The sequence below is a fragment of the Asterias rubens genome, chromosome 16 (genome assembly GCF_902459465.1).
Source record: "Asterias rubens chromosome 16, eAstRub1.3, whole genome shotgun sequence".
In the NCBI taxonomy this organism is placed as follows: Eukaryota; Metazoa; Echinodermata; class Asteroidea; order Forcipulatida; family Asteriidae; genus Asterias; species Asterias rubens.
Window position 1 is genome coordinate 4,372,770 of NC_047077.1, and position 13,399 is coordinate 4,386,168.

The 13,399-nt window shown below is 40.1% G+C and overlaps 1 protein-coding gene across 4 annotated transcripts; it reads right to left on the reverse strand.

Annotated features, from left to right (window-relative positions):
- Positions 1-1,889: 1,889 nt before the first annotated feature.
- On the reverse strand, positions 1,890-12,021 carry LOC117300580. Of its 4 annotated transcripts, none has more exons than XM_033784239.1 (3): positions 11,945-12,021; positions 7,056-7,233; positions 1,890-3,446 (listed from the first exon to the last, which is right to left on the reverse strand). In XM_033784239.1, exon 3 carries the CDS (start codon positions 3,396-3,398, stop codon positions 2,574-2,576), a length of 825 nt encoding a protein of 274 aa, XP_033640130.1. In that variant the 5' UTR covers positions 3,399-3,446; positions 7,056-7,233; positions 11,945-12,021; the 3' UTR covers positions 1,890-2,573. The 4 variants fall into 4 exon arrangements, with proteins under 4 accessions (XP_033640130.1, XP_033640132.1, XP_033640133.1 ...); XM_033784241.1 differs by lacking the exon at positions 11,945-12,021 and adding an exon at positions 11,875-11,931; XM_033784242.1 differs by lacking the exon at positions 7,056-7,233 and having other exon boundaries at positions 11,945-12,010.
- Between the last annotated feature and the right edge of the window lie 1,378 nt (positions 12,022-13,399).

Genomic DNA, 13,399 nt, shown 5'->3' on the forward strand with positions numbered 1-13,399 from the left:
ATGGTTGAAAAGAAAAACCCCCAAAACCTAAACGCTAACACCAATACAAGTCCCAAATTTTCACTCTCATAACCATCTGAAAATACGTTATTGTCGTGAAAATAGCATTATTTTCACTGCGGCTTGATTAATTGGCAAAATAGAAAAAGAAAATAAACCAAGACAAAATGTACACAATAGTTCAAAGTTAAATTTAAACAAGGATCAAATTTTCCTTGTTTTCATTTAAAATTTAAATGAAATTGTCACGATTTAGTTGAAAAATGTACAAGAAGATTTAAATGCATTTACTCTTCCGATTTGATTTACTTTAGTAGGCCTATACGTTATTTAGTATTGTGTGTACCGATTTTAGCACGAACTCCTTTAGGGGCAAGTTTACCTTTGGTTCTTGAAACCCTTCGATTGTTTTACTCCAATACAATAAAACTATACTGTTAAAAATTACTTTCAAAAGGTGGTAGCTTGTTTTACATAACCCGCCGAAAATCTGGAGCGGTTATGTCCACGCAAGAATAATAATCGGTAGGTATTCGGAATGAGAAACATTTCTGACGATTATTTATGAATCCCTCTCTCTAAAACCAAATTTCTTTCCATTAAATTGTTTCTAAAAAACTGCCGTGCTTCTTATACGCGTATAAGATTTGTTGTTTGTTTAGATTAGCAAAATGTATACCCTGCCTTTCAGGTCGTATCTGGCTGAAGTTCGGCTACGGCTGCGACTTATGGCTACAGCAACTATTAATACCGTTGGAGAAAATGCCATTTTCAGCAATCTAGAACATTGCATGTCAAAGCCCATGGTTTGGAAACGCAAATTAGATTGCATAATCAACTTTGTTAACAGTGAACGAAATGGTAAAACTATAGAGAGGTAAATGATTAACGGTGTCCCAACTTGACAAATTTAAACCGGAAATAAAATGTGTACACAGACATCCGGACATCTGTGACATCTTTCATTTGTCAGGCTAAATATTACTCTTCTACCGCGAAGGCACCGGACACCTTTGGTAATTATAAAGACAAGTATTCTCACTTGATGTATATCCAAGCATACATGCATAAAATAACAAATCTGTAAACATTATTCGGCTCTATAATTACTCATCGAAGTTGCCAGAGAATAATGAAAGAAAAAAACAACCCTTGCTTGCACATTGTGTGCTTTCAGATGCATATTTTTTAGTGGGAAAATACCCCTTTCTCAAAAACTATGTTACTTCCGAGGTAGCCGTTTCTCACAATGTTTTACACTATCAACAGCTCTCCATTGCTCGCTACCAAGTAAGGTTTTGCTGACAAATCATTGTTTAGGGTAATTACCAATAGTGTCCAGTGCCTCAAGGTGCCACACCGTCGTAACTTTCCTGAGCAATACTTTGAATTGGCAGACAGGTTGATACCGGATGCTCGTGGGGCACGGAGCGCCGCTTGCCCCCACGGGCACTCTGCAACGAGTGGTATCTTGCCTTGCTTGCCTTCTACCTCTCTCTCTCTAGGAACCGGGTTCAAATCCCGCCGGGTTCAAAACCAACTCCACTATGTGGATTGGGTTGTCATGCCCCGACTGAATGCGTGGGTTTCTCATAGATTAATTATCTGTGTGTTCCTCCCACATCCAGAACCGAAACTTCCTTCTTTATTTTCTCTCCTATAAGTTAAGTTCGCTTTTCTGAGCAACCAGAATGCATATGACAGATTTTAATCATTAACGTTTATTTCTGATTTTAATTCATGTGTGCTGTTTTTATCTTTCGTATTTCGCCTGTAAATTGTAATACTTTTCATAAATGTTTATTTATGCGATGTATTTTTGTATAATGGTAAATTTTTAGTGTGTATTTTTATATAACATTATTTTTAGACACGCAAAACCAAAGGGTATTTCACTGTACAAATATTTGTATTTTTACAAATGACAATAAAACATAATTCATATTCATAAATGAAATGAAATACATCAAAGCGACATCTGATGGTCATAATCATGGTCAGAAAGGCAAACTAAAAAAATTGCCTTCAAGTGGCGCAATTTTAAACAACTTTTAAAAATGATAGTAAACATAACTGCACAGCAGTGATATAACCCGAACATTTGACGTCACACTTCGGGTTCGTGAGAAGTACGCCAGAGATCTGTCATTGAGCCCTCGTGATCGTCCATAATCACATTTGACCTTGCGTCATTTCACGGTTCGGGAGATTCCCAGTTAAATTCGACGTACATGGTGTATGCATAGTGAAGCCAACACCTGTCCTTATCCTTATAGGGACCAATCCAGTGATGAGTGACGTCATTAAGTGAGTGAAGTCAAAGGTGTGGCGCCCTTGGCCAGCTTGCTAATTATTTTGTTCAGGGGAAACACAATAATGGGGTGGCCTTTTCGAAACCACGACTTCAGCTCCAGATTCGGCTCAGAGGCAAGCATGGCCCCGCAGTTGTTTTGACAATTGCGTGTGCTTTTCGTACGTGCTCAGGGCTTCAGACGAGAGAACGGAACCTGAAGCCGAATTCAAACCCGAAGCCGTTCGTAACGATAAAAAACTAAGGGGCTTCAATAAACTGTTCATACTTCGGTCTCTCTGTCCTCAGGAACTATTCTCTTCTCATACAGCATGTCATAGTAAGGCTGCGACACCTTTATCGCGTGTTGGAAGTCCGCAGGCAAGGAAAGCACATCAACTGGCTTGGGCTTCCTGTAGCTGAAACAGCTGCTCTTTAGAGCCTTCTCGTAGACCCCGATATGTTGCATCAGTTTCAAGCTGCTGGCCCACGACTGGGTCACATTGACCTGTGGATCCCAGTCGAGCATGCTTGTCTTGAAGGGCACACCGACGGCCTCGCAGTAACGCCTGATCATCTGTTCCGGGTATTTCAGGATGTCCTCAGAGTCCAGCACGACAGGTTCTTTCCCGGTGGTCTCCAGGAGGTACTGGTAGAGATCGTAGAGCTGTTTGAAGGCATAGCCTTCCGGTAGAATGTACTTCAGCATGCTGTAGTGTCTCAGAATCGGCATGTTACAGACGTCGTAGAACGAGGCCATGGATCTCGCCGGGTCCCGGATAAGAATCGTATGGGTGAAGCCAGCGGGTAGCGAGTCGTAGCGCTCGTCGAGAGAGTAAGCATGGTCCTTCCCAAAGACGTACTCTTTCTCGTAGAACTCTCCTTCCATCATCTCCTTGATCTTAGCGTAAGAGTAGTCGTGCTCGACAGGCATGAAGGGTGTGTTGAGGAACACGCGGTCCGGGCCGAAGTAGTAGGCGGCCGTGTACGGCTCGTGGACTAGGGCCACGTTGCCGAGCCCGCTCATGCATCGCTCGAAGGCCGTCGAGACGGAGCGTGGGACGGTCCAGAGGAAAAATCGCTTGGGCTGCGTTGTTTCGGACTCCATTGTTAACCGATGCTTGGTGACGATTTCAATTTGAAGGCAAGAGTTTTACTGGCGATCGAAAAAGAAACAAAACAAAAAACAGGCTATTAATTTTGGTTGTATCCTTCATATTCGGTACCTTCTGGTACCTTCTGCAGGAGACCACGAACAAAACACAAATGGGAAAATAAAGGGACTCCATGTAGGGAAATTCTAAAGACCGGGGTGCTCCATCAAGAGGAATTTTGTGTTAATAATAATAATAATAATATAATCGTATTTATAACGCGCCTTTTGCCAAAGGATACAAAACGCCACTTCAAGGAGTGGGAAGAAGTTTGAGACAAGTGTCATGGTCTATGGGACAATCTTGAGTCCAGTGACAATAGAAGTCTCTAAGGAATGCAAAAAGGGGATGTGTGTGTTTTAATCAGTATTTTCCCGAGTTTTGTAAACAACAAAATCACAGGCATGTTACTCGTGTGGGATTTTGGCCCATTTCCTTTGCAATTATAGAGCAATGTCTTACCAACTACAGACAGACATGCAACCAAAATTGCACAGAAGCTAATCTCTAAAAGCAAACGAGTGAAAATGCACTCTTTGAAGAGCCGTGAACGACAACTCTTTTTCGGGCGGTCTTCCACTCTTTAAAATTGAACTTTGCATCTTTTTGAGTGATTTTTCACTCTGTCCTGGAGTGAAACCCCTCACAAAGAGTGAAATAAACACCACTCCTTTTAAAGGCAGTGGACACCATTGGTAAGTACTCAAAATAATTATTAGCATAAAACCTTACTTTGTAACGAGTAATGGGGAGAGGTTGGTGGTACAAAACATTGTGAGAAACAGCTCCCTCTGAAGTGGAGTAGTTTTCGAGAAAGAAGTAATTTCCCACGAATTTGATTTCGAGACCTCAAGTTTAGAATTAATTTGAGGTCTCGAAATCAAGTATAATCTGAAAGCACACAACTTCGTGTGACAAGGGTGATTTTTTTCTTTCATAGTTATCTCGCAACTCCGACCAATCGAGCTCAAATTTTTACAGGTTTGTTATTATATGCATGTTGAGATACTTTATAAGTGAGAAGACTGGTCTTTGACTTTAACCAATAGAGCCATTTGAGGGATAACTCGAAGAGTATTGTTTTCACTCTTTTACATTTAAAGAGAGAGGCAGTTAATATTCGCTAAGCAAAACAAACTTATGCTAATCAGAATAAGGCTATAACAACCCCCCCCCCCCAAAAAAAAAAAAAAAAAAAAAAAAAAAACATGTCACATGGGCAATTTGTGACTGGTATCTTTTAGTTCATGTCTAATAGTAATAACACGAGTTTTTTTGTTACGGTATATATTCAGCTTCAAGCAGCTCTACGAAACTGAAAGCGTAATCATCATAGTCATCAAATTTATCACTGCATCTCTTTGGAACTCCTTGCCGGGTTCATGTTTCTCTCCATCCTACAATCTAGACTGTTTTGAGAGCAATATCAATTCCTGCCTTCAGCTCCCCTGAGTTCTTTCCACTTGAAATAATTTGTCTTCTATAGCCCCATACCATGAAGAGTGACTTTTAGCCTTGTTTGGGGCGAATTTGTATAAAATAAAAATTCAAAAAATTGAAATGCCCAATGTTGGAAGATTCGTTTATTTGTTGTTCAAAAGTTCACATCAGTATCAATCAATGATTGAAACATATCCCCCACCCCCCCCCCTCAAAAAAAGGAGTCAAAGTTGAGAATTATGGAAACACAAGTCACAATGTACGTACTTTGTCCCACAAAACCAACCAACAAGTTCCCGTGGCGTTGTTTGTTAAAAGGTACCAAAATATAAAGCCAAGTAAACAAAAATACCAGTTGATCGTCTAGTTTTTTTCTCAAAAAGAGGAGAATGAGGGCCTTTTTATTTTTTATTTCGTTCAAAGTGTGGCTGCGAAGCATTTTGATTCAAACTGGCCACCAATGCTTCAGTTTAAATTGTGTGTAGTTACAGGTTCTTAAAATGATAAGTTTACTCCTACAAGTTTATCGAGGGATTCAGAGAATATGTCTTTAATAAAAAGTTAAATAAATAAAAAATATATAAAGGATACGGCCTCAAAAAATGATGAGGAAGGGGACGATTAACTGTTTTTTTTTATTTGGCCTAAGATTTGCATAGTGATAACACTCACGGGCAACACAATACAAAGTTCAACTGCATTGTCAAAAAGTCGTGGTGCGGTACGAAACATCACCATGCTCTAGTCGTGAATAGCATTGTGGCAGTGATCCAGTGAGCTTACTGAACCTTCAACCCCATGCATTTAATGAAGAACAAAGCATACTCAGCAAACAAACATTTCAGAAACAACAACAACATGATTGCAAAGTTTGCTAAAGACATACAAAAAACCTCCTGACATTTAGAAAATCTAAACAACAATGAACGATAATTTTCTGATAACGGCAGCAATAAAGACATCACTGTTCAGAAACAACACCAACATGGTTGCAAAAAAACTCCTATCATAGAAAAACTAAAAAACAATACACAATGAACAAGAAATTTCTGATAACGGCAGCAAAATAAAGGTCACAAGTTCAAATCCCGTTTTAGTAAATTTATCTTTATTCGCCATCTCCCATAAAAATGCATAATTGCCAAATTTCCTATTGTAGCTTTGGCCCTTTTACTTGTTTCTGTTCAGCTAGTGGTCTAAAACAACCTCCTTTCACAGGAAGCAATTAATTGCGAGCTTTCCCTCGAGGTAAATCCGTGTCTACTGGACCTGTTCAAAAAACTTTGAACTAAGTGTTAAAGGCAGCCATAATGTCTAGCCCACACGCCACTGTAGGACGCAACACCGAAAAGGTGTGGCCCTGATATGGGTTTACTACACTAATAAAAACAAACAAAGGGACCAAAATTATTGTTTGTTTTCCAGCCGGTCAGCCCCGATTGCGTAATGCAATTTATAGATGAGTAATGTTATTACAAAATGGCTGCATAGAGATAATAAGAGTCCCTTGTTTAAACCCCTCGTTTACAAATTTGACCCATAAAACGAAAACCACGCAATTTCGAGGCAAATTAATGTGTGGATCATTGTATTCTACTTTTCACAACATCTTTCTAACCAATATGCATTTTATAACTAACGGTTATAAACGCTTTTCAAAGACCAACTCGGCCGATCCAAGGCAACGTGTTCCTTTAAAGTCTGTAAAAAAAGGCGTTGCTAAAAAATGCATCGGGTAGCCTATCCGACAGTGACACGGAGAAAAATGTAAAACGAATATTTTAGGCAAGAGATTTTGGCTACAGTTGCAGAGTTAAAAAATGCATTCAGCGACAAATGGCAATTATTTCATAAACAAAAGTATCTCAGCACAACAAAATGCTTATCAGAATAAGGCTACCGGCTAAACTGCCATGTCACATGATTTTTTTTTTGTGACTGGCATCCTGCTCGTTTCCGCTTGGCAAACAATATCAATGAGCATTATTATCGTCTAAAAATCGCTAAATATTGTGCCATGTGCACAATTTCATAAAGCCTGTAAGCACAAAAACTTGCTAGGTACAGAAAAAATATAGGAAATTTGTCGAGCAGTATTTTAATAACAGTTTTATAAAACTGGGCCCTGGTCATAACAACAGCTCAAGCCATAAATTCTGACAAATCCCTACCTGTTTTATGTAGACTGATGATGACCGGCGGTCCAACCCGAAAAAAAAAAACCTGTGCAGAACGTGTCAGTGATGGCAGCTATAGCCCCGTAATAAAGCCCAACTCGACACACTGATATAGACCCCAGCACTCCCGTCGCAAGCCCATGCAGTAAATGACTCTGGCTTCAAACATCGGCTGTGGGTAAATGTAGCGCATTGATCATTTTAACCGAACAAACATAACAAAAAATGCCACAAATGGGTTTTGCTTTACCCTGTGAGCTCTTGGCAATGTCAGTGTTTTTTTTTAAATTCACGTATAAGTACCCTTTTGTGGTACTTAGCCAATAGCAGTATATGAGCATATCACACCACCTGTGAACTAACCTGAAATGTAGACTTGATTCAAGTCCCGTTTTCGTGTGAGAGGTCCCTATAAGCATGTCGCGCCAACTAACAAGCAGGCCGCACGGTGGGAATTGGGACTTGAAACAAGTCTACATGAAATGCAGAGAGCATGCACAGTGTAAAGGAAGCATGCAAGGACACTGGAGGGACAAGGTCCACGGTATTGTCAGTCTAATATTAATTCTGGCGATGTATTGAACAAACGTCGTCGTGCAGTGCTCTAGCCTTGAGGTTTTAGTGGGAAATACGGCACTGGATGGAATATTATTATCCGAATTAGGCCTACTCTGTAAAAAAAACAAAAAAACAAAAAAAAAACTCCTCACTATTATAGTTCAGTGTAGAGTTGTAAACGTTTGGTTTTGGAGCCCTGAAGTCGGGGCCCCGTGCCGGGCCCCCACTGCAGCCGGGCGAGAGCCCCGCAGCCCTCATCGGCCCTAATTTCAATCCTATATAAATGTATACACATGTTACCGCAAACAAACTGTATTTATAAATTATAGATATACAATAGAAAGAAAAAAAACTACAAAATTTAATTTCAAAAGGTAGTCGTGTTTTTTAGATATCGCCGAAAATCCGGAGTGAATATAGGTTTTCTCGGTCAATTTCGGAAAATGAGCAGCCAATTTTATTTTCAGACGTTCGAATTAAAGCTATTTTGCCTCTCCGGTTTTTACTGCGTTTCAAATTCAGAATTCGGTCATTCAATTTCGTTTTGAGGCATTCAAATCGGCTGCTCATTTTCCGAAATTGATCGAGAACCTATTATTTTGTCCACGCAGGAAGAATGATAACGAATCCGTCCGGCATGGCGCCCATAAAGGCGCATTAAATAATAGAAACTACGGAGTTTTTGAGAATCAGATTTGTCGACATAATATAATAAATAATAAATAATAATAAAGAACACTTAATAGAGTGCCGGTATCCGCCTCAGGAGGGCGCTCATGGCGCTTGAGGAGAGAAAGACAAATTAGGACTGAGGATTGTGTGAGTATGCTTGTTTGAACAGGTGAGATTTTAAGTTTGTCTTGAATGTTGTGATGGATGGAGATGATTTGACAGTCAGTGGGAGTTGGTTCCACACCCGGGCTGATGCTACAGAAAATGATCTATTGCCCCAAAGAGTGGAAGTTCTGGGCTGATGAAGCACCAAGAGCTCATTAGAACGCAGTCCGGTGTGTGATTAGGTACTTCACATGATTCTTTACCAGGTTTATAACATGGAGGTTTTTGAGTAGAAATAAAAACAACGGCAGCCGATTTCACGAAACGCTAGGATTAGTCTTATCTCGAGTTCAACGCGTCGTAAAGTCTTTTGGAACTTAACTCGTTCAAGGTCCTGCCACCATTGGGCCATCCTCTATGCAATATTATCTGGAGGACATTATTGCATGTGCAATAATGTCCGCCGGACGGTTTTGCATATGCAATCGTGTCCGCCCGGACGCTGCTGCATAATGCAATTGTGTCCGCCCGGACACATTCGCATATGCAGTTGTGTCCGCATCCGTGGAAAAACCGTCCTCGCAGGTCGACGGAACACGTTCGCCATTTTTTTTACAAGCATAAGTGCATGTCATGAATGACATGGGAAATGTTCGGCCGTTGGGTATTCGCTGCAATCATAAAATACGTGAATATACATGCTGCGTATACGTAGGTTCAGTGCATGCATGCACGCTCGCTGACGTGCATGTATGTACAGTAATGTACCAGCCCTATGTAGGACTCTACCTCTGTATGTACACTGTAGTACAATACGAAAGTGTAAGGCCGCCAGGGCCAAGTCATGTACATGTACTTGTCGATCCCCGGACGGTTGGTTTACATAGCCCCGGACACGATGCATACGCAAAAGTGTCCGGAGCGGACAGTATTGCATGGCGGACACAATTGCAGCTGACACCGGCAGCCGATTTCACGGGCGGCTAAAAGATTAATTCTTTCTTGGTCGAGTTAGGACGAGGAACTCGTCCTCGTCCTAAAGGATGGGTTCAATGCATCCTAAACGGAACTTACCTCGCCCTAAGTCCTAAGATTAATCCAAAGTTTGGTGAAATCAACGGCTGACCCGTTTCGGGTCAGGGTGACCCGGAACCAGTGTCATTGACCAGAAATGGGTCAAACTGACGTATACAATCGGAGCTGTGGGACATTTTGAAACTGCAGTGCATTTAAACGTTAAGGTGTCAACTGGACACTATTTGTAATCACTCAAAATAATTGTTAGCATAAAAACTTACTTGTTAACGAGCAGTGGAGAGCTGTTGATAGTATAAAACATTGCGATAAACAGCTCCCGCTGAAGTAAAAGTAGTTTTGGAGAAAGTGGTTATTTCTCACTCAAATAATAAACGATTATCAGCTAGCCTTTAAAAGCACACACAGTATATGCAACAAGGGTGTTTTTTCTTCTTTTAGTATTCTCTTTCAGTTACGATGACCAATTGAGCCAAACTTTTCAAAGGTTTGTTACTTAATGCATGTTTAGGGATATATACACCAAGTGAGAACACTGGTCTTTGCCAAGAATACCAAACGTGTCAACTGCCTTTAAATGGGACTGTATACATTCTTAAATGCCCGCCCCACCACCACCCCGAATCGGTGGCCGATACAACTTAATGGTATCTCGTGCATATGCCTTTACCTGCATTGTAAGTTGCAAACGCTTTACTCTGTCATTTTAAAAGGTGACACATTCGATCTGTTTCGATCCTTTATCAGAAAGGAGTAAACAAACATTGAGTACGAAACGAAACCACTGATGCTTCCCAGCTCATTCATGTTGTATAAACACAATATGCCACCATGTTCATGCATGTTTTGAATGCATTGTGTAGTGTGAATATAGTCAATTTTAAGTAAGTACAAAGGACTTTGTATACGCTGTCAAATGATGCACGTTTCACCTCTCAAACTATGGGTGCGTTCGTTCCTGGGTCGACCCCGGTGTGTAGCGGGTTTTTTTCCCAGGACAAATGTGGGTAATTATCTGCACGCGTTCGTCCTTGAAAAAAGACACGCCACACACCGGGGTCGACCAGGGGAAGCTAAACGAACGCACCCAATATCAACAAAACATTTTGAGCTACAAAGAAAAAGAAACAATCCTGGTAACGGTTACGGATAACTCCAAATCGTTTCAAACGTTTGAAACCAGGCTCTTGAGTGAGTTAACAAAACACTCCCTTGGAGTGAGAAAAATTTATCAACCAGACACTGTGTACAAACTCGGGGAAACTGAAGGTATGAGTTGATACTCAGGTTTGGATTCTTTGTGTTACAGATTAAGATAATAGTCGTGAATATATGTTTTATGGTTGCAGAGTTTGTGTTTGGATGACAATAATGGGTAAACATTGCAAAAGGGGCAATATTCCGACCGTGCAAGTGATAAAATGCTTTGAAGGTATTACGTGATGGATCACCTGCTGTCATCATGCACCTGATTCAACAGTTAGCGCTTGCGCAATAGAAATTAACGAAAGAATGTCTATAATTATAAGCTATTTTCAAAAAATTGACCTGGTTTAGACTCACTTACGGACCCAGATATTAGTATAGAACTCTAGCCCTGCCTTGAGCAATGTCAAACATAGCCTCGTTCGAACCGATCAATCTTCCCCCTCCCACAGGACTCATTTAAACTGTGCCATATTTCGGCACATCTAAACCTTAGGTAAAAACAGTTTCAATGGGTTACGCTATGGTATTGCACATTGAGATTGCTACACCCATGTAAACAGTTACGGGAACGAGGTTGTGTCCATTCTGCCCATAGAGCTAGCTCTATGATTCTGCCCCAGTAATATAACGAGCAGACCTATACACACTTATATTGCTTGATATACAAAAAGTATATTTTGGACCACTGAGGTAGGGTTGCCTTGGATAAGACGAGTTGATTTATAAAAAGCGTTTGAAACCGTTTGTTATGAAATGCATATGGTTAGGAAGATGTTTTAATGTAGAATATTATAATGATCCACACAAGTATCACTCAAAATTTCACTGTTTTCCTATACGTCGCGAACTAACAGTAACGCGGTCGGCGCCGTGTTATTCGACGAGGTAAAAAGAAAACCACGCAATTTCGAGGCATATTTGTGTAGATCATTATATTCTAGTTTTACAACATCTTTCTACCCTATGCATTTTATAACAAACGATAACAGAACGTTTTTCAAAGACCAACTCGACCAATCCAAGGCAACGTGTCACAGTGTTTTCTCTTTAATTTTATGCCCACAATGCAGATACAACAGAGGGGGTACCACCACACCCCATATCGAGCATCACCAAATACTACTGTTGGTACATCAAACTGATGGACAAAATTAATATAAAAACATAATTCATGCCACATAATTAGGGGTTCCCTGATGAATAGTACTACTAGAGGGTACAAAACAGTACATACCAGAATTATGAAAAGCACAGACGTGTTTGCAGTGTATTATAAAATCAACTATAATATGCATTATCCGTACCTATAAGTGCACGATCTCATTGCCTAGGGCCGAGTGCGACATCAGCTCTTCCTGTGTGAAATCCACTCCAACGTTTGCAACTGAACTGAGCATAATGAGAACCTATTTATAACCCATGACAACAACAGCGGTTCCACTGTGGCTGCATATCTGGATTAAATATCAATTTAAAGAGCAAATACTTGCAGGTTTTTTAAGTACAGTTTCAGACGTTAAAGGGAATGTACACGTTTGGTAATTGTGAAAGACCAGTCTTCTCACTTGGTGTATCCCAACATAGGCATAAAATAACAAACCTGTTAAAAAATTTGAGCTAAATTGGTCATTGAAGTTGTGAGAAAGAGAGAAAAAGCACCCTTGTTGGACGAATTTGTGTGCTTTCAGATAGAAATAAAAGACTTCTGGCTAGAAGTATTTTATTATTTTAGTGAGAAATAACCCCTCTCTTAAAATCTATGCTACCTCAGGTTCAGAGGGAGTTGCTTCCCAAAATGTTGTATACCATCAACAGCTCTTCAATGCTCGTTACCAAGCAAGTTTTTAAGTTAATGTTTGTTTTGAGTAATTACCAAACGTGTACCTTCCCTTTGAAGAGTAAACACCTAAAGTGCCGGTTGGAGAAAATACTTTTGACAAAAATAGGATGGCCAGCCTGACATTACGCAGACCCCTCATAGCAGATTCGAAATCAAATTCGCGGAAAATTACTTCTTTCTCGAAAACTAAGTCACTTCAGAGGGAGCCGTTTCTCACAATGTTTTATACTTTTAACCTCTCCACATTACTCGTTACCAAGTGAGGTTTCATGCTTATAATTATTTTGAGTCCACGGTCTTTAAAGGAGCTGCTTATACAGCGCAGCGCAGACATATCATTACATCATTGAAAAAAGAGCATAGACAAACTCCCATAATCATTTTTATGGCCACGCCGAACACGCGTGGTTCATTATGATGCACGATTTGCGCCAAGCATAAATTTCACAGTCACAATGGTCGGCCGTGTGCCTGCCGGGAAAAATAAAATATTCCAACATCTGCTATTCTATCAATGTGTGTTATCAATTTATCTATATTATACTCTACCCGTGTTGTTTATGTCAAAAAATAACAATATTGTAGACACACTGCAGAGCCGGCATTGAGAGAAATGGAAATTACAGATTAAATGTAGATATATACAGTCACAATCTAAACCAAACAAAACTATTTGGAATTGCGCTAATAATCTGCATCTTGAGCCATAGTTACTGGACAATGTGTATGTAATTATCAATTTATCTCTATTTAGACTCTGTCCTTTGTTGTGTTCATAAACAGTAATTGTAGAAACACTGCAGCGCCAACATCGAAAGACAATTTGAAACTGCAGAGCAAAGTGTGGATAAGTATTGGTAGTCGCCATTTAATTGCTACGCGAACGTATTTGGAATTGCAGATATGCATTTGCATGTAA